This window comes from Camelina sativa, chromosome 17 (genome assembly GCF_030686135.1).
Source record: "Camelina sativa cultivar CO46 ecotype springtype chromosome 17, ASM3068613v1".
Taxonomy (NCBI): Eukaryota; Viridiplantae; Streptophyta; class Magnoliopsida; order Brassicales; family Brassicaceae; genus Camelina; species Camelina sativa.
Genome location: NC_141896.1, coordinates 5,937,688 through 5,958,121, shown reverse-complemented (window position 1 = coordinate 5,958,121; position 20,434 = coordinate 5,937,688). Strand labels below are relative to the sequence as shown.

General features: G+C 37.0%; 7 protein-coding genes and 1 non-coding gene across 13 annotated transcripts; 3 read left to right on the top strand and 5 right to left on the bottom strand.

Annotated features, from left to right (window-relative positions):
• Positions 1-14: 14 nt before the first annotated feature.
• On the bottom strand, positions 15-1,930 carry LOC104755685 (uncharacterized). Of its 2 annotated transcripts, none has more exons than XM_087496302.1 (7): positions 1,801-1,930; positions 1,602-1,699; positions 1,348-1,508; positions 1,149-1,248; positions 702-1,083; positions 539-620; positions 15-431 (listed from the first exon to the last, which is right to left on the bottom strand). In XM_087496302.1, the coding sequence occupies exons 1-7, from the start codon at positions 1,824-1,826 to the stop codon at positions 237-239; spliced, it is 1,044 nt and encodes a 347-aa protein (XP_087352428.1). In that variant the 5' UTR covers positions 1,827-1,930; the 3' UTR covers positions 15-236. The 2 variants fall into 2 exon arrangements, with proteins under 2 accessions (XP_087352428.1, XP_087352427.1); XM_087496301.1 differs by having other exon boundaries at positions 15-428; positions 1,801-1,865.
• A 119-nt stretch (positions 1,931-2,049) lies between these two features.
• Positions 2,050-4,436, bottom strand: LOC104755684 (uncharacterized). Its single transcript, XM_010478119.3, has 11 exons — positions 3,972-4,436; positions 3,719-3,866; positions 3,560-3,631; positions 3,404-3,475; positions 3,235-3,306; positions 3,014-3,157; positions 2,842-2,922; positions 2,704-2,775; positions 2,551-2,622; positions 2,380-2,451; positions 2,050-2,286 (listed from the first exon to the last, which is right to left on the bottom strand). Exons 1-11 carry the CDS (start codon positions 4,066-4,068, stop codon positions 2,196-2,198), a joined length of 993 nt encoding a protein of 330 aa, XP_010476421.1. The 5' UTR covers positions 4,069-4,436; the 3' UTR covers positions 2,050-2,195.
• Positions 4,437-4,493: 57 nt separating this feature from the next.
• LOC104755683 (putative inactive purple acid phosphatase 2) lies at positions 4,494-6,830 on the top strand. Its single transcript, XM_087496300.1, has 2 exons — positions 4,494-5,226; positions 5,310-6,830. Exons 1-2 carry the CDS (start codon positions 4,528-4,530, stop codon positions 6,582-6,584), a joined length of 1,974 nt encoding a protein of 657 aa, XP_087352426.1. The 5' UTR covers positions 4,494-4,527; the 3' UTR covers positions 6,585-6,830.
• A 188-nt stretch (positions 6,831-7,018) lies between these two features.
• SNAP30 (soluble N-ethylmaleimide-sensitive factor adaptor protein 30) lies at positions 7,019-8,868 on the bottom strand. Of its 2 annotated transcripts, XM_010478116.3 has the most exons (6): positions 8,741-8,868; positions 8,246-8,620; positions 8,043-8,136; positions 7,573-7,697; positions 7,394-7,491; positions 7,019-7,306 (listed from the first exon to the last, which is right to left on the bottom strand). In XM_010478116.3, exons 2-6 carry the CDS (start codon positions 8,618-8,620, stop codon positions 7,207-7,209), a joined length of 792 nt encoding a protein of 263 aa, XP_010476418.1. In that variant the 5' UTR covers positions 8,741-8,868; the 3' UTR covers positions 7,019-7,206. The 2 variants fall into 2 exon arrangements, with proteins under 2 accessions (XP_010476418.1, XP_010476417.1); XM_010478115.3 differs by lacking the exon at positions 8,741-8,868 and having other exon boundaries at positions 8,246-8,722.
• Positions 8,869-9,096: 228 nt separating this feature from the next.
• Positions 9,097-11,497, bottom strand: LOC104755681 (uncharacterized). The gene is made up of 3 exons (XM_010478114.3): positions 11,268-11,497; positions 10,550-10,704; positions 9,097-10,458 (listed from the first exon to the last, which is right to left on the bottom strand). Exons 2-3 carry the CDS (start codon positions 10,692-10,694, stop codon positions 9,344-9,346), a joined length of 1,260 nt encoding a protein of 419 aa, XP_010476416.1. The 5' UTR covers positions 10,695-10,704; positions 11,268-11,497; the 3' UTR covers positions 9,097-9,343.
• Positions 11,498-11,634: 137 nt separating this feature from the next.
• LOC104755680 (protein KTI12 homolog) lies at positions 11,635-13,033 on the top strand. The gene is made up of 2 exons (XM_010478113.3): positions 11,635-11,756; positions 11,926-13,033. Exon 2 carries the CDS (start codon positions 11,944-11,946, stop codon positions 12,841-12,843), a length of 900 nt encoding a protein of 299 aa, XP_010476415.2. The 5' UTR covers positions 11,635-11,756; positions 11,926-11,943; the 3' UTR covers positions 12,844-13,033.
• A 303-nt stretch (positions 13,034-13,336) lies between these two features.
• On the bottom strand, positions 13,337-13,409 carry TRNAA-UGC (transfer RNA alanine (anticodon UGC)). The gene has a single exon. It is a non-coding gene; the product is annotated as a tRNA-Ala (tRNA).
• A 3,313-nt stretch (positions 13,410-16,722) lies between these two features.
• LOC104755679 (putative methyltransferase PMT4) lies at positions 16,723-20,284 on the top strand. Of its 4 annotated transcripts, none has more exons than XM_087496116.1 (11): positions 16,758-17,007; positions 17,144-17,293; positions 17,390-17,877; positions 17,967-18,102; positions 18,202-18,442; positions 18,554-18,779; positions 18,861-18,988; positions 19,082-19,385; positions 19,538-19,670; positions 19,764-19,987; positions 20,090-20,284. In XM_087496116.1, exons 3-10 carry the CDS (start codon positions 17,408-17,410, stop codon positions 19,911-19,913), a joined length of 1,788 nt encoding a protein of 595 aa, XP_087352242.1. In that variant the 5' UTR covers positions 16,758-17,007; positions 17,144-17,293; positions 17,390-17,407; the 3' UTR covers positions 19,914-19,987; positions 20,090-20,284. The 4 variants fall into 4 exon arrangements, with proteins under 4 accessions (XP_019094342.2, XP_010476413.2, XP_087352242.1 ...); XM_019238798.2 differs by having other exon boundaries at positions 16,758-17,074; XM_019238797.2 differs by having other exon boundaries at positions 16,723-17,007; positions 17,144-17,877.
• The last annotated feature ends 150 nt before the right edge of the window (positions 20,285-20,434 follow it).

Sequence of the window (20,434 nt, the reverse complement as noted above, 5' to 3'; positions counted from 1 at the left end):
GTGACAAATAGTACTTGTTACGAAGTGTTTCATTGGGTCTTGTTGGTTTCAAAACATTGTGTAACAAATTAACATTGAGCGTTGTGTTAAGAAAGTATCTTTGTTGCTTGCCAACAGCTCTCTGTTATATACATTTTGGCTTTCAATATCATCTTTCTTTAAACGAAACCCATGTACAATCACTCATGCACACACACAATATAGCTACAGTTATCTAAGGATCATCTGTTTTAGTGTCAGAAACAGCATGCCTTTCCAGGGAGTTCACCGGTACTACGGATAACCCCGGCTTTCTCCTTCACCTTGAACTCTTTGCTCTGTCTCTCTTTCTCCGCCTGAGCTCTGGCTCCAGCAGCTATCTGTTCGATGTACTCCGTGTCTTCTCTAAATCTCTGCAAACCTCTCTTCCTCTTCTGTTCTTGTTCGCTCTGCTGTTCATGTACCAAACCATTTAGAGAACAAAAAACTCAAAAACTTTCACTCAATTATATGATAATGATCATGACATTAGATTATACAAAGTCATTATATTGTCAACCTCAGATATGTCCAGCTTCCTTCGAGCTTTGTCCCTCTTCTTAGCTTCCCACAAATCGATCTTTCTGTTTAACTTCTCATACCTGATTGTGTGCAGTACATATGTGATATGTGAGTGTAACTATAACACACATAAATAAACTTTTGTGTGTATTGAGACTTACCTTGCTTTGATCTTAGCTAGTTCAGCTTTTTCCCAAGCATCAGCTGTAGAATCATCTTTTCGACTAGTATGCTTGGAACTCTGCCTATTCATTTCCCTAGGTGGAAGCCGCAGAGGCGGAGGTGATAGAAGAGGAGGGGGAGGAGGTGGTGGTGGAGCACGACGTTCTGATCGTATCCTGACCGGTGGTTGTACCCGTGGCGGTTCAGAAACTTGTTTTCTTTGTCTATCATGTTTTTCCCCTGAATCTTCATTCTGTTTGGTATGATCTTCTCTCAAGTTCATGGAGAATGTCTTTTTTACTGACGATGACTTTCTCACTGGAGACTTTGGCGTGGGGTGTTTATGATCTCTCGTCTCTGAATCTCTAAACGAAAGTTGTCCTGTGTCAACACAAAAACGTTAATATCCAGTAACCATTTTAATCTTGAGTTAATCCGAACCTCACCTGAGAATCTTCTTGATAAGCTTCTTGGTTCCTCTGAAGGAAACTTATCTTCTCTTCTGCTCTTGCTCCTTGACAAAGAAGGTCCAAGTTCAACGCCATTCTGTTTTGTTTTACAATTTCGAACAACAAGAAACTTATATTAACGAGAAAAGCTTTACTTCAATTGACCATAAGAAAGAGTCTTTCTTAGAACCCTCACATGATGATAACTCTCTAGCCAAGTTTCTTCAAAAGTGCTTATGGCATAAGCAGTGGCTGCAACTGCAGCTGCGTGATCCATGTCGCCAATCGGATCATAACTTTCGCCACTCATTTGCCTCGAGAACTGCTTCTGTAACCAGTTTGAGGGCTTCTTCTTATCTACCACAACACAGATAATGAACAGCACTAATGTGAAACTAATCAAAAGATTGATAGGCTATCAAGAACAAGAGAACAAGACTTATGCGGCACCTTCTTTGAATGAAACAGACTTCCTTGCCGGCACTTTTTTCTCTCTAGTGGAGCTACCAACCTCTCTATTTTTTTCCTGGGAAGCTGGATGCCTCCTCCTGAAACAAAGATGTCAACATTTTAAATCAACACATGCATATCTATCTATATGTATGTGTTGTTGAATAGCAAAGATGAATCTGGAGATTTGGTGATTTACCTTGTCTGCTTGATCAAGGTATCCATTTTCAAACTAAAATATGGTGGGAGGACTTGAGAAGGTTTGGGTTAGATGTGTCTGAGGGTTTTGGTTTTTGAAGGGTTTTTGAGATTATTGCTTTGCATGCAAGTTTCATATTTGGATCATAAAGGTGTGCAGGTAAAGTTAAGAACACTTTTTCTTTCTTTTCCCTCTTCAGCTTTTTGGTTCTTTGCTTTCTCAAAAGGACAGTGAAAAGAACAAACTAGATTGCTTTCTATTCAATTTTCATATATGGATAAGGAATCTTTTACATTCAGAAAACACATCAAGTACAATATTGCTCAAACATCATGACAACCACATTACACTGCCAAATTACTATCTGAAATGAAACAGAGTTGTAATATGCATAACTAAACAAGGATGTCTACGTCAGAAAGTTTGAGGACCTTATGTGCACCAATCGCCTTCGCGTCTGTTTTGAATGCGTTCCCTTCTATGTACCTGCCACATACATCCACCAAGAATTAATTGACAACATGGATGTTATATACTGTCTTCTTTTACAAAGAGATCAAAGAGAGGTTATGAACATACATTTCTCTTAGATTCGGATGCTTGTAGAAGGCTTCAGGGATATTCCCACTAAATAGGTTGTGGTCCAAGTGCCTGAAAGTTTAATTACAACATGCTCTATGGATGTAAGAAAGCACATGGGTCCTTCAGATCAATTTTTAATTACGTATTTAGTTGAGGAGAGAGGCCTACAAGTTAGTTAGTCTTGGTATATTGGCTAGTGCAGAAGGTATTGCTCCAGTCAATTTGTTGAAAGACAAGTACCTGAACTCAAAAGGATAAGATAGGGAGAGATAAAAAATGTAAGTGGTGTTCATAAATCAAAAGATGTGATAAAGTACTCACAACATCTCCAGGTTTGTTAGATTTGCAAGCTTGTTTGGGAGTTCACCAGTGAAGTAATTATTGTTTAGAAACCTACAACCAAAAGTTAACTCAGGAACAATATTATATATCTGATGGCTAAGTCTCAAACTCACTTACAGGTTTCTAAGAGCTGGAAAGCATCCTTGTATGCGTAAAAGATCGCTTATACTCCCAACTAAGTGATTGCTGCCAACATCCCTACAGACATGCAAAACATGACAAAGATACTAAGTATATCTGAACTCTGTTGATTGATTTACAGGAAAGAGCATTGAACGTCAGAGATTACAAGTGGCGAAGCTTTTGTAATGTTCCCAACTCTGCTGGGATCCGCCCAGTAAAATGATTCTCTTGAAGATGTAGGTCTTGGAGCTCATGGAGATTTGCAAGCTCTTTGGGGATGTTTCCTTTGAAGTTGTTAAAACTCAGGTATCTGAAATGGTAAAAGCATGTTACAGATCTCAAACAAAACCCCTTTAACTATCCCAGACAGGAGCTAGGATTACTCACAGATATGTAAGACTCTTCAAACCACCAATTTCAGGAGGCAGAGCATTTTGAAGTTTATTCCATCTCAAATTCCTGTTTACAATACACAATAACAATATCAAAACAAAGCACGCAGCCAAAACTCAACCCCTTTTAACATATGTTGAGAAATAATGTGAAAGAACATTACAGTGTCTTAAGACGCTTAAGGCGCCCAATTTCTGAAGGAACAGGTCCTGTCAATTTGTTGTTGTGCATATCCCTGACAAATTCATAAACCCAATCCCTTTAAACAATCAATACCCTAGCATCAGAACTAACAAGATTGCAAGTCAGTGAAACTTACAGAACGGTGAGATCTAAGAGCTTCGTTACAGCCGTTGGGAATTTCCCAACTATCGACATTGAAAACACTTCTCTGCAAAAAACATCACAAACCAATTTTAAGCGAAAAAAAATAAAAAAGCCTCAAACTTTAAGAGATTGTGAGAGTCAAAAAGATTACAGCTTGACGACGACACGGTAATTGCCAACAGTGGAACAAGTGACGCCAGACCAAGGAGGCAAATGTTTATCTCCACAAGGATCATCTCCAACCCAAGAGTACACCACTCTCCACCCAACTAACCTCTTTATCTCATTCAACGCTTTCACTGCTCCCCCCAAAAAAAACAAAACCAAATCCGACGAAAGATCACAACTTTGAAACACCACCAAATCGGAAACAAGCTAAAAGTATCGAAATCGAAAGAGCTTACCGTCTCGTTTAAGTGTTTTAGCAAAGGAGACATTGATCAGTAGCAACGAAAGAGCGTAAATCCGGAAGATCAGAGACAAACTCAAACGCAGAGCCATCTTCAGAAGATCTGTAGAGCTTACGAAATCATGAATCCTTCGTGGGTATAAATATAAGAAAAGAATCAATTTTGTAAACTGGGCAAAAGTGAAAATGGTGTGGGAGAAAGAAGAAGGATTTATTTATCATCGCCATGGAAAGCAAACTTAAAGCTCAGTGGAAACTAAACTAATCCCGTCACGAATTAAAACGGTTCAAATTCCTCAATATTATTTTAATTAATTTCTTTATATAGGCCGAATAAGGCCCATTTTATTGGGCTTTGATAGACCCATCTCTAAGAAGGTGATAAGTCATAGATCATCATCCATTGGTTTTGACTTTTGAAAATAGCTAACCACCACAAATCACAGGGAACGCTAAAACGCCGCCGTATTTATCACTGTTTATATATAAACTTTCATCTCCGGCGCTCTGCTCCGGTAACAATTTATTCTTCCTTACATTCCTCCGTCGCAATGATCGTCAATTTCTCCTTCGTCCTCCTCCTTTTCATCTCCGTCTTCGTTTCCTCTGCTAATGCGAAAGCTACAATTTCTATTTCCTCCAGAGCTCTGAATCGATCTGGCGATTCCGTCGTGATCCAATGGTCCGGCGTCGATTCTCCATCAAATCTCGATTGGTTAGGCCTCTATTCACCGCCGGAGTCTCCCAACGATCACTTCATCGGTTACAAGTTCCTCAACGAATCCTCCACTTGGAAATCCGGATTCGGTTCGATCTCTCTTCCTTTAACAAATCTCCGATCGAACTACACGTTTCGGATCTTCAGATGGAGCGAATCAGAGATCGATATGAAACACCAGGATCATGATCAGAATCCTTTACCGGGAACCAAACATCTTTTAGCTGAATCGGAGCAGCTGAGCTTCGGATCCGGCGGCGTTGGCATGCCGGAACAAATCCATTTGTCGTTCACGGATAAGGTTAACACGATGCGTGTCATGTTTGTAGCTGGAGATGGAGAGGAACGTTTCGTGAGATACGGAGAAGAGAAAGATCTGTTAGGCAATTCCGCTGCGGCGCGTGGGATGAGGTACGAGAGAGAACACATGTGTGATTCGCCGGCGAATTCAACCGTCGGGTGGAGAGATCCTGGTTGGATTTACGATACGGTTATGAAGAATTTGAACAATGGCGTTAGGTACTATTATCAGGTAATTAACAAAATCCGAATCTAAAGCTTCTAGAAGATATATGTTTAGATTACAGGATTTGATTAATGGATTCTATGAATTAGGTTGGTAGTGAATCTAAGGGATGGAGTGAGATCCGTAGTTTTATTGCTAGAGATCTATACTCAGAAGAAACTGTAGCTTTTATGTTTGGAGATATGGGTTGTGCTACGCCTTACACTACATTTATCCGCACACAAGATGAGAGTATAGCTACGGTGAAGTGGATCCTCCGTGATATTGAAGCTCTTGGTGACAAGCCAGCTTTTATTTCACACATTGGAGATATAAGTTATGCTCGTGGTTACTCGTGGGTATGGGATGAGTTCTTTGCTCAGATTGAGCCTATTGCCTCCAAAGTTGCTTACCATGTTTGCATTGGTAACCATGAGTATGATTTCCCTGCTCAGCCTTGGAAGCCTGATTGGGCAGCTACGACTTATGGAACTGATGGTGGTGGTGAATGTGGTGTGCCGTATAGTTTGAAGTTCAACATGCCTGGGAACTCTTCAGAACCCACGGGAACGAAAGCTCCTCCGACGAGGAATCTTTATTATTCTTATGATATGGGATCTGTTCATTTCCTGTATATCTCCACAGAGACGAATTTTGTTAAAGGAGGCAGTCAGTATGAATTTATAAAGCGAGATCTAGAGACTGTAAACAGGGAGAAAACGCCGTTTGTTGTTGTGCAAGGACACAGACCGATGTACACTACGAGCAATGAGGTTAGAGACACTATGATTAGGCAAAAGATGGTTGAGCATTTGGAACCGCTGTTTGTGGACAACAATGTCACGCTTGCTCTATGGGGACATGTTCATAGATACGAAAGGTTTTGTCCGATAAGCAACAATACTTGCGGCAAACAGTGGCCAGGAAGCCCGGTTCATCTTGTGATTGGTATGGCTGGTCAAGATTGGCAACCAATTTGGCAGCCGAGACCAAACCATCCAGATGTTCCTATATTCCCTCAGCCTGAACAGTCAATGTATCGTACGGGTGAGTTTGGATACACTCGTTTAGTTGCAAACAAAGAAAAGCTCACTGTTTCATTTGTGGGTAACCATGATGGCGAAGTTCATGATACTGTTGAGATGTTAGCTTCTGGGGAAGTAATCAGTGGGAGTAAAGAGAGTACTAAAGTCCCAAATCTTAAAGCCGTTTCTGCTTCCGCTACGCTGATGAGAAAATCCGAATCTAATACCTTGTGGTATGTCAAAGGAGCAGGCTTGATGGTTGCGGGTGTGGTTTTAGGGTTCATTATCGGGTTTTTCACCCGGGGAAAGAAATCGTCGTCTGGTAACCGTTGGATCCCAGTCAAGAACGAGGAGACATAATATTGAACTGAGTCTAATTAGGGGGCATGATTTGTATAGGATCTCTTTTTTACCACGGTGTTGGGAAGAGAACATAAGTTTTTGTACACTACAATAATACTGATTCTTGTTAGATAGTGTCTTCTTGTGCTTATTATTTGTAAGAATTTGTGAGTATCACTACGATGTTACAGACTGAAGGGATTTTGCTGTAATTACATTATGTACTGTTTGAGTTAATATATATAAATACAACACTTTGGAACTGCAGAGTCGAATCAACTAAACTAGGCTTCTGTTCGGTTTTAGTTTAAGGTTTCTGGTTGAAGCATATTTGAAACAAATTGAAACCAACTGTGAAGTATGGGATTAGTTTGGTGGGGTTTTATTCTCAGTTTGATAGTTTAATGTTTGATTTAGAATGGATCGATTCAGTTTGTATTAGGTTTAAACACTTCGATATAATATTGTCTGTAAAATTAATAAAAACAAATGAATCAAAATGTGTTGTTAATATTGACAATTTTTGTAGCAAAGGATGAACAAAGAAGATAAAATTTCAAATGTGTGAAAGTAAAAAAAGAGAAGATACGTAATAATATACATATAAGAACATCAATGTTTGTGAAAGGTGGTGGGTTGCTTATTTGGAAAGCAAATGACGTGCCCGTTGATTAGCTCCTTTAACACGAGAGTTAAGCTCATCAACATCGTCGCCGAGATGATCAAGAGCTTTGTTTTGCCTGCAATTTGGTACCAACAATAGTAATAAGTATTCTAAAAACATAAAGCATAAAATGTATTGAGTATATGTATGTGTGTTATCTGACTTGTCGATCTCAGATCCCATATCAACAGCCATGCTCTTAAGGTCACCCAAAATGTCACTCAAATCTGAAAGTCCATCATCTTGCTTTGCCTTCTCTTGCTGCATTTAAACATAACATTTTTAACAACTTTCCTTCACTTCAAGATATCTGCAAAATTTGTAAAAATGAAGAACACACACCTCAACTTTCTGCAACGCGTTTGTTGGTTGGTCTAGTGCAGGTTGGCTGCTCGATCGTCCTTTCCCACCCAAACCAAGTTTCTCTCGCTCTTCCTTGTGATTCTCACCCTTCTTCGACGGTTTATCTAAAAGTTCAACAGCTCTACTAAACATGACCACCATACACATAATATAATCCAATCAAGAATCAAGATGATACGAGTTATTCACTAGTTAAGGATCGAGTATTTTCCTCTAATCTTCAAACAGCAAACAAAGATGATCATCTTATGATCAAGAATCATGAGCCCTAAAGCGTGAAAACAATAAGTATTGAGATGATATGAGTTATTAATGAGGTAACAACATGATCATCATACACATAATTTTATCCAATCAAGAATCAAGCGCTATGAAACGTTAAAAACAATAAAGATTGAGATGGCATGCATTGTATAACTAGGTATAGATTCTGTAAGAAGGATTAAAACCTGGTGTGATCATAGGTCCTGAGATAGTTTTAGTCTTCTTTGGTTTCCATGGCTTTGAAAACATTCCTCCTAAGTTGTTCAAAAGCTTCTCTCCCTGAATTAACAAACATTTTCATCAACACCCCCATAAAACACATAACCTATAATTTCACCATTTTGTAGATCAAAGATAGTAACAAGAAGAATAAGATCAAAAGCTATACCCGGCTAAGATCTTTATCCATATCAACAGCCATCTCATGAGTCCTGTTGATCTGTTCACCTTGGTCATGCAACATTTCGAGCGTTCTTGTAGCATCTGACCTTATATCTTCAGCGATTTTAAGACAATTGTTAACACCTTTGGTTGTTTCTTCAGCTTTATAAACCGCATAGTTCTCTAACTCCTCTGTGGTTTGGCTCTGCAGACCACCGGAATCGCGGAAACCGTTCTTGTATTTGTCGTCATCGTCGAAATCAGGTGTTACAAGGATTGGTTCTGAAGAAGTCCTTCTTCCTGCAGTGATTGTTCCTCCTTTGTTGTTTGATGATTCATTGGGAAGCTTATTGTTTCCCGGAGATTTCAAAAATCCAAACATCTATTCAACAAGGAAATAACGATGACGATGATTGATGAAAGATTATCAAGAACTTGTTATGAAAATGTTAAAAAGATTGAAAAATTCCGAATCAGGAAGAGAAAGAATCTGATGGGTTACCTGTGAAATCTCTGAAAATATTCTGATTAAGAAAAATGGCTATCCAAAAATAGAAACATGTCACCTGTGATAGAGATATGTAATTCAAGAATGGATCAAAAGAGTCGTTTCTGATTCTCTCTCTGTTTGTTTAATGTTGAAGGGATTTAGAGATGAATGGAGACGCGTCAGAGAAGGATCCACCGTCACGTCACAGTCTTCTGCTGCTCACTATTTTGGGACCGTTAGTAATAACCAAACACTCTGTTTCAGATACGAGGTTTATCTCTAATACTGTCCGTTCTAGTTCAAGAAAATACTGCAGATGTTGATTACTGAAATAGTAGGTACAGGGAGTGAGATTTGTATTAAGAATATGAACAAAAAGTTAGTTTATTAAACAGTTTGAAGATTTTTTCTTCTTCTTACAACAAAATCTAATTCTGATAACAAAGGCAATAAAATAACCTAAAGCATCAAAAACACAGAGCTTCAAGGGTCATAAACTATACAAAGACTCCCTGAAACTTCCAACTTGAGATTTTCTTAAATAATGCATTTACATACACAAGATTCAGAACTTAAGAGCAGAGTAAATAATGGAGAACTGAGATCGTTCTTCATTTACTTCCCTCTGGAAAAATCATCCCACGGGTCTTGACCAAAGATCTCATCAATGATGTTTGAAGTTGGAAGCAGATCAATGTTCTTAGTCCAACAATGATCTGGTAGTATCGAATCACAAGGATCAAATGAATATGAATTATCCACAAGATCATTGCAGTGGCGCCAGTAATTCCCAATGTTGGATTCTTCTCTGTTTCTAACTGGACATCGAGAGTAGATTACATTGGACTGGTATTCAAAGGACATGTTCGAATCTGCATTAACATTAGCCTCTTCCTCTTCTTCTTCTTCGTCGTCTCTTGAGAGGCTTTTCTCGGCTTTATCATCTGATGGAGTTTCAGCACCATCAAAGGTGTTGTCATACTCTACTTGCCACTCGTCATCATCACTATCAACATCCAGGCTTTTAGAACGATTCTGGATAGCTCGTCTTCGCAGGATAAAGACATTGAAATAATAACTCACAATTTCCTTCATGGTTCTCGAAGGAAACGCAGACTTTAGGTTTTTCCAGAAATCCCTGTCCAGTGAAACCGGATTGGAGTAAACAACCTCGTGAAATAGGTCTTCCTCATCTTCAGTTAGTTTACCGGCAACTTCCTCCCCCATCTCACAAAGACCTAAGTCCAGACATCTGTCGTATCCAATAGTTTCAAACAAGTCTTCCCTGTTTTCCATGATATGCTGCTGCACACATCTGGTGGAACCTTTATCCAGGCAAATGCATTCCTGTCTTCCTTTACCAATTTTGCAAATCTCGGTTTCACAGTCAGGCATTGGAATCACGCACTTCCCCATCACAGCCTGACCTGACTGATGACTTGCCTCTTCCTTGACACATTCAGGAATAACCGCCTGGTAATCACGCCCGACAGGAACTTGTTTTCTAGGAGACATCGGAGAACAATAAACATCTTCCGAGCAAACAGGTCTCCAAGGTATATCTGACTCAGGAGATTCATGAGAAAGGGTAGACTGAGTCGTCGCTCCAGACGACTGAGTATCTTCCTCACACACACCGGTTGTGATCCAAGAGAAAGGCGCATTGGTCTGAAAACCCTTCTCAAGATTCTCCTCACATTTATACCCATAGAGATCACTTATATCATCTCCTGCTTATAAACCAAGACAAACAATAATAATCAAGCCAGCTGCTTAGGTTTTATCATGTTAACCCTTCTGCAAGAAGCATATGATTATTACCTATGAGACCTGACTTGTCCAGTGAAACACGATATGGAACTCCTTCATCTAGCTTGGTCAGCTTATTGCAATAACTAATCTGTCTTGCATGCTTAACGTTGAGCTCTTGGACATCCTCACCATCAAAAGTGCGCTTGTAACCCATATTTTTGAGACTGTAAAATAAGAACCAAAGCCATTTAGTTACTTGGCGTGAAGGTTATCTATAAGAACCACAGACTCACACTGACAAGTGACAAGTGACAACAATAAGTCTACTTCACCAGTAAAATAATTTAATTAGAGTACAAAATAATAAAAGAAATTAACCCCAATTTAATTTGAGTAAATTAAAAAAAAATCCCCAAATTAAAAAAAACCCTAACCCTAGATTTCAATTCACGGATTAAATCACCAAATCAAGAATCAATAACCAAAGAATCGGTTAATTATCAGGAAAACAAACAAAAGCCCTCAATTAATTGACAGATCTGACGAACCCTAGAACATCGAGATCTACGAGACCCTCAAATCGGACAATAAAAATTGGGGGAAACTGAAATTAACAACAGATCCGGTAAACCTATTGAAGGAAATCAACATCAAAGAACAAAAATTAATCAGATCTGTTGTTTCAAGATCTAGATCTGACTCAAACCCTAGATTTGACCAAAACAAAGCGATGATAACAAAACAGACATCGATTGAAAGAAGAAATCAAGAGGAGAAAGGATATTACAATTGATTTGAAGATCGATCTGGTATAAGGAAGGGATCTGAAGAAAGAAATCGAAGAAAATTTTGTAAGTTGGGGAAAAAAAAAACAAATTGGGGGAATTTTAGGATGCGGCTAGGGTTAAAAATTCGTGCTTTTTTTTCGATTGGGGGAAAAACCCGATTTTGAAACCCGGATTTTAATTCGGATACCGAGACAACCTCGAATGAGCTGTACTTTATTTAAATCTTTACAGAATTTGAAATTACCAAATTATCCTCGCCGTATACCATCAACGTGCCTCGCAACTTGTGTTGGCATATCCGGCTCGTATCTATCTTCTTAACCGGTAACGTCGGCACATTATTAAAAACCGGAACAACCGAATTAAACCGGTTCTAATCTTATAAGCCCTAAATCCCCAAATTAAGATTTCTCACGCGACCATTAGCATCATCATCACTCTTCTTTGCTTTCTTCAACCTCTCGAACAACACTCCCGATTTTGCTCTGGTAATGTTTGATTTAGCTTGATTTTTTCGTCGGAATTGTTAATTTTGGGAGTCTATATTATAAAGTTTGATGCTTTAACTTGTTCTGGAGGATTGAATCCGTTATATGTGAATCTGGGTCGTTGCGTATATGATTGGATCTAAAGTTTTATATTGACTCCATTTTGTAGGTAGTGTGATAAAAGCCAATGGCGCTAGTTGTGATTTGTGGGCAACCTTGTAGTGGCAAGTCAATAGCTGCAGTAACCTTAGCTGAAACACTGGGAGAGTCAGAGACGAAACAGAGTGTTAGGATCATTGATGAGGCTTCGTTTCATCTAGACCGCAACCAAAACTATGCTAACATGCCTGCAGAGAAGAATCTGAGAGGAAAGCTAAGGTCAGATGTTGATAGATCAGTTTCAAGAGGCGATATTGTTATTGTTGATTCGTTGAACAGTATCAAAGGTTACAGATACGAGCTCTGGTGTATAGCACGTGCTGCTGGGATTAGGTATTGTGTTGTTTACTGTGATGTGGATGAAGCTCATTGCAGGCAATGGAATAAAGAACGTAGTGATAGAGGTGAGGCTTCGTATGATGATGGTATATTCGAAGATCTGGTGAGAAGATTCGAGAAACCTGAGAGAAGAAACAGGTGGGATTCACCTCTGTTTGAGCTGTACCCTGCTCGACAAGGAATAGACAAATCCTCTCCTGTGATTTCAGAGGCTGTGACTTATCTAACCAAGACTGTTGACTCCAGAACGCAAGATGTGAGGATTCTCCAACCAAGTATCGCCACTCAGGCTGCTAGATTCTCAGAAGCGAATTCTCTTTACGAGTTGGACAGAGCGACACAAGAGATCATTAACGCGATTGTGGAACAACAGTCACTTGGTGGGGCTATAAGCAGAGTTACTCTTGGCAGTGAACTACCTCCAATCGAGATCTGTAGACCTATTGGACTACCGGAGCTAAGGAGGCTTCGGAGAACGTTTGTTAAATTGATGGGTCAGTCTAGTTTAAGCGGGCCACCATTACCAACTGATGCAGAAAGTGCTAAGAGACGTTTTGTGGATTACTTGAACAGAGAGTTTGGAGGTTAAAAGACGCTTGAAATTTGTGGGTAAAACAACGTTTTTACAGTTTGGTTCTGTATTTTCTTAACTCAAGTCAAGTTTCCATCCTTGTAGTTTCTTCAATGAAATTTTGGGGCTAAATTGATGTGTTATAATAATGCAAACATGTATGATCCTTACTTATATGGATATGATTCGCTTGGTGTGCCTGGATGAATTTTTGTTCTGGAACAAGAGTACTTAGCTTGCTCCTCATCATCATACAGATGAAAGCTGTTACCAAACAATGCAATTTTGGACAATCGAACGTAACGATCCATTTTTCTTTCTTGCGAGATTGTCGTACACATTGGACTCACCTCACATGCAGTGTGGAATATACGAAAAAGAGACTAGGCTTTGCGTCCTTTTGTCAGCTCTGCTTTTTTCATCTCTGCCTCCTTGTTCTCTAGTTGTTTTATCTCTTTAGCCCACAAACCAAAAAAATTACGCGTCAAAGATGGAATCGAACGTCAAAATTTGGAGATGCGGGGGATCGAACCCCGTGCCTCTCGCATGCAAAGCGAGCGCTCTACCATTTGAGCTACATCCCCATTTTAATTAATGTGATACACTATGAATTATAATAAGAGAGCTATGTGAGCCACTCCAAATTGGAATAGAGCTACAGTTTCCAAATTGTTTAGAAAATTTGGAAAATCGTTCACCTCGTGTTAGATGTCATCACTATAATAATATTCCAAGATTCAGTCATCGTAGCAGTATATATTCATGAGAATCAGAGACGTTGGTTGCTTCGTGAGAATATATATATATAGCAATAGCACCTTGCAATCATTGAAATTTTTTCTGTCATCTAGCTATAGGCTTTTTATTGAATTCATTGATTTGATTATTCTAATTGACTAACAACAATTTGTTGTTGTTGTTGTTGTTGTTAAAGATTAACTTAAAGTTGTCAAAGGTAGCCTGATGATGTTAGTACCTCAACTCAAGTATAGCCAAGCAAGCTCCGATCAAGTTCAAAGATGCGATTCCTCCACTACTACAAGCGCAAAGCCAAATCCACCACCTAATAATGGCTTAAAAAAATATTAAAACCTTGGTCTGTTATTAACACATGTTATTTGGAGAAATCTTTGTCCCCCCATGTTATAATTAATTTTTTTTTTTTTTGTCTCCTTGTGTAATAATAGCTGTTCAAGAGATGTTTTATCTCACAAACTGGTCTCTCCTAGTTGATCCCGCCAGCCATATTCTCTGTTGGAAAAAAGATAGCTAGCTACACGAAGTATTGGTGAATACATGGTCACACATGCCAAGTATAGTATTGTATACTCAACTACACAAAGTATATGTATTACATGACCACATGTATGAACTATATGATGTTATGCAGTCAACATCATAGACATATAATCTAGTATACCGGTCAGTTGACTCCGGCGAAGACCGACGTTGACTCCGGCGTTGACCAACACTAAAAAAATCTAAATTAAAAAAAAAATTATTATAGTAAATTATTTATGGGTTTTCATGATTAAAAGACATTTTCTATTCAATATCCAAATATTTTATATATATCTCTAATATATTCATTCTTATAATTAATTACTTTTTATTTTTCAAGCTAAAGTAAATAGTTAAATAAAAATCATTTATAATTATTTTTTAAGATATAAAAACAATTTATAATTATTTTCAAGATATATATCTATATATATATAAATCTCTCATAATCAGATTATTTAATTATTACAAAATCAATAAAATTAAATTCAACTACTTTCATTAGAAAATAATAGTGCAAAAGATTGAGTATATGACTCTTTACTCTAAATTTTGCATGGTAAATGTTATAAAAAAGTTTAGACACTCTTTACTTTAAAATTTACAAACTCAAAATAACATATAACCAACAAAAAATTAACAATATTTACTTTTAACATATGAACATTTTCATTTTTACTCTCTTTTACACAATTACAATATGTTAAATTATTTTTTAGAAATTTTTTTTAAGGTTTGAGTTCTCTATATTACATTTAGGATATATTTAGGAAATATATTAAAAATATCTTTAGATATTGAATTAACATATAAACAACAACAAAAAAATTTACAATATTTACTTTTAACATATGAACATTTTCATTTTTACCCTCTTTTACACAATTACAATATGTTAAATTAATTTTTAGAATTTTTTTTAAGGTTTGGATTTTCTATTTTACATTTAAGATATATTTAAGAAATATATAAAAATATTTAGATATTGAATAGAATATTTTTTAATTAATACAAACCATAAATGATTTAATATAATAATTTCTTATTTTTATTTTTAATTTTAGAAAAAAATTTGGTCAACGCCGGAGTCAACACCGTCTTCACCGGAATTAATCAATCAGTGTACCAGATTGTATGTCTATAGTGTTGAACACATGACGTCATATAGTTCATGCATGTGGTCATGTAATACATATATTTCGTGTAGTTGAGTATACAATAATATAGTTGGTATGTGTGGCCATGTATTCACCTATACTTCATGTAGCTAGCCATCTTTTTTCCAAAAAAAAATGTGGAGGAGGATATATAGTTCAGGAAATAAAACAGAGAAGGAAAAAAGATGGCTAACTACACGAAGTATTGGAGAATGCATGGTCACACATACCAATTATAATATTGTATCCTCAACTACACGAAGTATATGTATTGCAGGACCACATGTATGAACTATATGACGTTATGTGGTCAACACCATAGACATACAATCTGGTACACCGGTCGAATAATTCCGGTTAAGACCGACGTTGACTCCGGCGTTGACCAACATTGACCAAAAAAAATTGTATTTTAATTTTTTTTCTATGAAAAAACAAAATAATAAATTACTATATTAAATTATTTATGAATTTTCATGATTAGAAAACATTCTATTCAATATCTAAATATCTTAGGTATCTCTAATGTATTTATTCTTATAATTAATTAATTTTTTTTTTAAAGCTAAAATAATAGTTAAATAAAAATAATTAATAATTATTTTCAAGATATTAATAGATTTTATCTTGATTTTAGGATATGTTTGCAAAAGGATATAGAATAAGAGGATTTTTGCAATGCCCTTATGTTATATATTGAAAATAATTATGTATCATTATATTTTATCTATTAAAAGTAAATAGTGTTAATTTTTTTGTTATTGTTTACATGTTATTAGGAGTATGTAAATTTTTTTTATACCAAAGAGTATCTAAAATTTTGTATACTCTTTACCATGCAAATTTTAAAGTAAAGAGTCATATACTCAAATCTTTTGCATATTATTTTCTAATGAAAATAGTTGAATTTGATTTTATTGATTCTTGTAGTATTCAAAATTTTAAATAATTTGATGATCAGAGATTTATATATATAAAATCATTAATAATTACATATGTTATATATATATATATATATATATATATTTCTTGAAAATAATTATTAATAATTTTATTTAACTATTAGTTTAGCTTCAAAAATAAAAGTAACTAATTATAAGAATGAATACATTAGAGATATAGAAATAATTAGATATTGAATAGAATGTGTTTTCTAATCATGAAAACCCATATATAATTTAATATAATAATTTATGATTTTGTTTTTTAATAGAAAATATTAAAATACAATTTTTTTTTGTCAATGTTAGTCAACGCCGGAGTCAATGCCGGTCTTTGCCGGAATCATTCGACCGGTGTACCGGATTGTATGTTTATGGTGTTGACCACATAACGTCATATAGTTCATGCATGTGGCCATGCAATACATATACTTCGTATAGTTGATGATACAATATTATACTTGGCATGTATGACCATGCATTCTCCAATATTTGAGGTAGCTAGCCATCTTTTTTCCATATTTTAACTATTAAGTACAGACAGACGCAGAGCAAGAAAAAAAGCTTTACAGTACACTCTTCTCTAATCATATCACATCAGTCAGTCACAGACTGGTTGTCTGGTTACTTCGTTTTCGCCATTGTTTTCGTCCAATTCTTAAGAAAATTTCTCTTTTCAACCCCCATTCACACTCACTCTGCTTCTCAAAACCCTTTTCTTGACGTCGTCGTCTTCGATTCGTTGGTTCAGGCTTATTTGATTTTGTTGTCCTCGTCGAGATCTCATTAGAAAAAATTACGAGGTTCGTTGTTCCTGCCTGCCTGCCTCATTTCGTTTATGATCTAGAAACAATAAATTCTTGTAAAAAGGTACAAACTTTATATCTCCCTCCCTTTTTTAAGGAAAACAAAATTTGATCTGAGAAAATTTGGTTGCAGGTTGTTACGTTTCCGTAATTGGCCTACATCTGGAATCTAACCAAGATTTTGTTATGTATTGGTTCTGAATTTGGCATTTAGTACTGTGACTGATGCTCTTTCCTGATTTGGATTTTTATTCTTTTTGAGGTTTGAGGGTATGGATTCAACGTGAGTCAATCAAATGTTGCCTATAAATGTGAATCCTTTATGGCTTGATTAGGTCTATATGATGTTAGTTGGATTTGAGAAATCTTGGTTGTATAGTGTAGATAAAAGCTGACCATGAAGCTGGCCTCAGTTTTTGGTCTTAGACCACGGATCAGCGGTTTACTATTCTTGATCCTTGGTGTTATTGCTCTCATTACCATTTTAGTACCAAACTCTGATGATGACTCTTCTTCAACTACGCGAGGGCCACCACATAACGTTTATAGTAACTATGGGAGGATTAAGGAGCAAGCAGCTATTGATTATCTAGATCTAAGGTTTTTCTCCTTAGGGGTTAATCGGTTAAAAGAGTTTCCTTTATGTGGTAAAGAGAGAGAAAACTATGTTCCTTGTTATAACGTAACAGAGAATGTACTTGCTGATCGGAATTGTGGGTTTGCAAGAGAAGAGGAAAGATGTCTGGTTCGTCCTCCCAAGGATTATAAGATACCACTTAGATGGCCTGTTGGTAGAGATATTATATGGACTGGGAATGTCAAGATTACTAAAGATCAGTTTCTTTCATCAGGAACTATGACTAAAAGGTACTATTTGTGATCACCATAGCTTTGTTATGCAGTTTCAGCAGCTAGTGTTGTACTATCTTAATCTGTTTTAATATACTTGTCATTAGGCTCATGTTGCTTGAAGAGAATCAAATTACATTTCACTCGGAAGATGGCTTGCTCTTTGACGGGGTCAAAGATTACGCTTTTCAAATCGCTGAGATGATTGGATTAGGAAGCGATGCCGAGTTTCCTCAAGCTGGTGTAAGACGTTGTTCCTTCTTTCTCTAGTTCCTCTTGTCATTGATCGTTAATTCTGTTTTCAACAGAAACTCCTATAAGCTGTCTTCCTTTTTCATGCAGATACGGACTGTGTTAGACATCGGTTGCGGATTTGGTAGCTTTGGTGCACATCTAGTGTCTTTGAAAGTGATGCCTATATGTATAGCAGAGTATGAGGCAACTGGAAGCCAAGTCCAGTTAGCTCTAGAGAGAGGCCTTCCTGCGATGATTGGAAATTTCTTTTCGAAACAGCTTCCATATCCAGCTTTATCATTTGACATGGTTCACTGTGCTCAATGTGAGATTACTTGGGATATAAAAGGTATTTATCTGGTATGATAGTCTTTCACTTATTTTGGTTAACATCTGTGAATTTGGGTTTTTGAAATGGAACTTACAGAGTTATGCTTTCAATTTATCTGCCCTTAAGCAGATGCAATGCTACTCTTGGAAGTGGATCGTGTTCTCAAGCCCGGGGGTTATTTTGTTTTAACATCCCCTACAAGCAAAGCACAGGGAAATTCTCCTGACACTAAAAAAACAAGTATCTCAACACGAGTGGATGAGTTATCTAAGAAAATCTGTTGGAGTCTCTCAGGTCAGCAAGATGAGACGTTTCTTTGGCAGAAAACAACAGATTCTAATTGTTATTCATCTCGGTGAGTATGAGAACAGAGTATTGAAGCTTGGTTTTTCACTCACAGTCACACTGATGTCTTTATTTTTCCTGCTTGCTGTAGCTCGGAAGCTTCTATACCTCTTTGCAAAGATGATGATAGTGTTCCGTATTACCAACCCCTTGTTCCATGTATAAGTGGAACCAAGAGTAAACGATGGATTCCTATTCAGAATAGGTCTACAGCTAATGGTAACTATTGATTTTGGCGAGTCATTGTTTGTATTCATAGCTCATACTTTTTTGCGATTAATGTTCTTTCTCCGAATAAATTCCTTTCAATAGGTATTAAACCTGAAGAATTCGATGAGGATATACAAGTATGGAGATCAGCCCTTAAAAACTATTGGTCCTTGCTTACACCTTTGATATTCTCAGACCACCCGAAAAGACCTGGTGATGAAGATCCTGTCCCACCTTTTTACATGATACGCAATGCCATGGACATGAATGCTCGTTATGGGAACCTGAATCACGCCTTACTGAAACAAGGGAAATCAGTTTGGGTGATGAATGTTGTCCCAGTCAAGGCACGTAATACGCTTCCTATTATACTTGATCGAGGTTTTGCCGGCGTTTTACATGACTGGTGAGTGTCTGTTTTCTTGGATTTACATATTCCATAAAAGACAATCACATTTATCTGCCTTAGGTGTCTCTAGAAGACTCAGAGCATGCTTTTTCATTGCTTAGATCCTCCGTTTGGCTTATAACATATGTTTCTTTGCCATTTTAATGCAGGTGTGAACCATTCCCTACTTATCCGCGAACATATGACATGCTACATGCCAATGAACTTCTCACACATCTTAGCTCAGAACGGTGCAGCCTAATGGACTTGTTCTTGGAAATGGACCGGATTCTTCGTCCTGAGGTTATTTTCTACACTTCCCACCATTTCTCATATGATCCTAATTAGGGAATTCATAAGCTGAGAGAAACTTAGCCTTTCGTGAATGATTGATAGGGATGGGTTGTGCTAAGCGATAAGCTTGGAGTGATAGAGATGGCACGTACACTTGCTGCTCGTGTACGTTGGGAAGCACGGGTCATAGATCTTCAAGACGGAAGTGACCAACGGCTCCTCGTTTGTCAAAAACCTTTCCTGAAGAAGTAACTCAAAACAAGCAAGATGTCAAACTTTTTGCTTCTCTGCACCATCCGACACTAAGTACAGTATTTTTTTAATAGGTGATCTCTCTCTTCTTTTCAACAAATTTCTGAGTTTTGGATATTTCAAGAACACACAAATGTTTTATATCTGTATACATTACGGTCTTTCTGTGGAATCAGAGTCTCACTTTGCTTTGAAGATCCAAATGATGATACTTGCAAATCCTGGAGCGATATCAAGAAGATGAAATGGAGACTGAGATTTTCTACTAATAGGGCAGATTTATCATCATCATATTACAACATTCTTTTCATATTTTCTTCCTCTTCTGTTTTGCAAACAAATTTGCAGTTATATATAATTTCTTTCATTCATCCATTATTGCACATTATTGTTTTCAGTTTTATTTTCTGCGTTTTGTAATTGTTTCCAAAGGATCTCTCGTATATATTCATAATTCATCTACTGCAGTCTGCAACAAAACCAATTGTTCTACAGAGAAAAAAAGTTGATAGAAGAACATC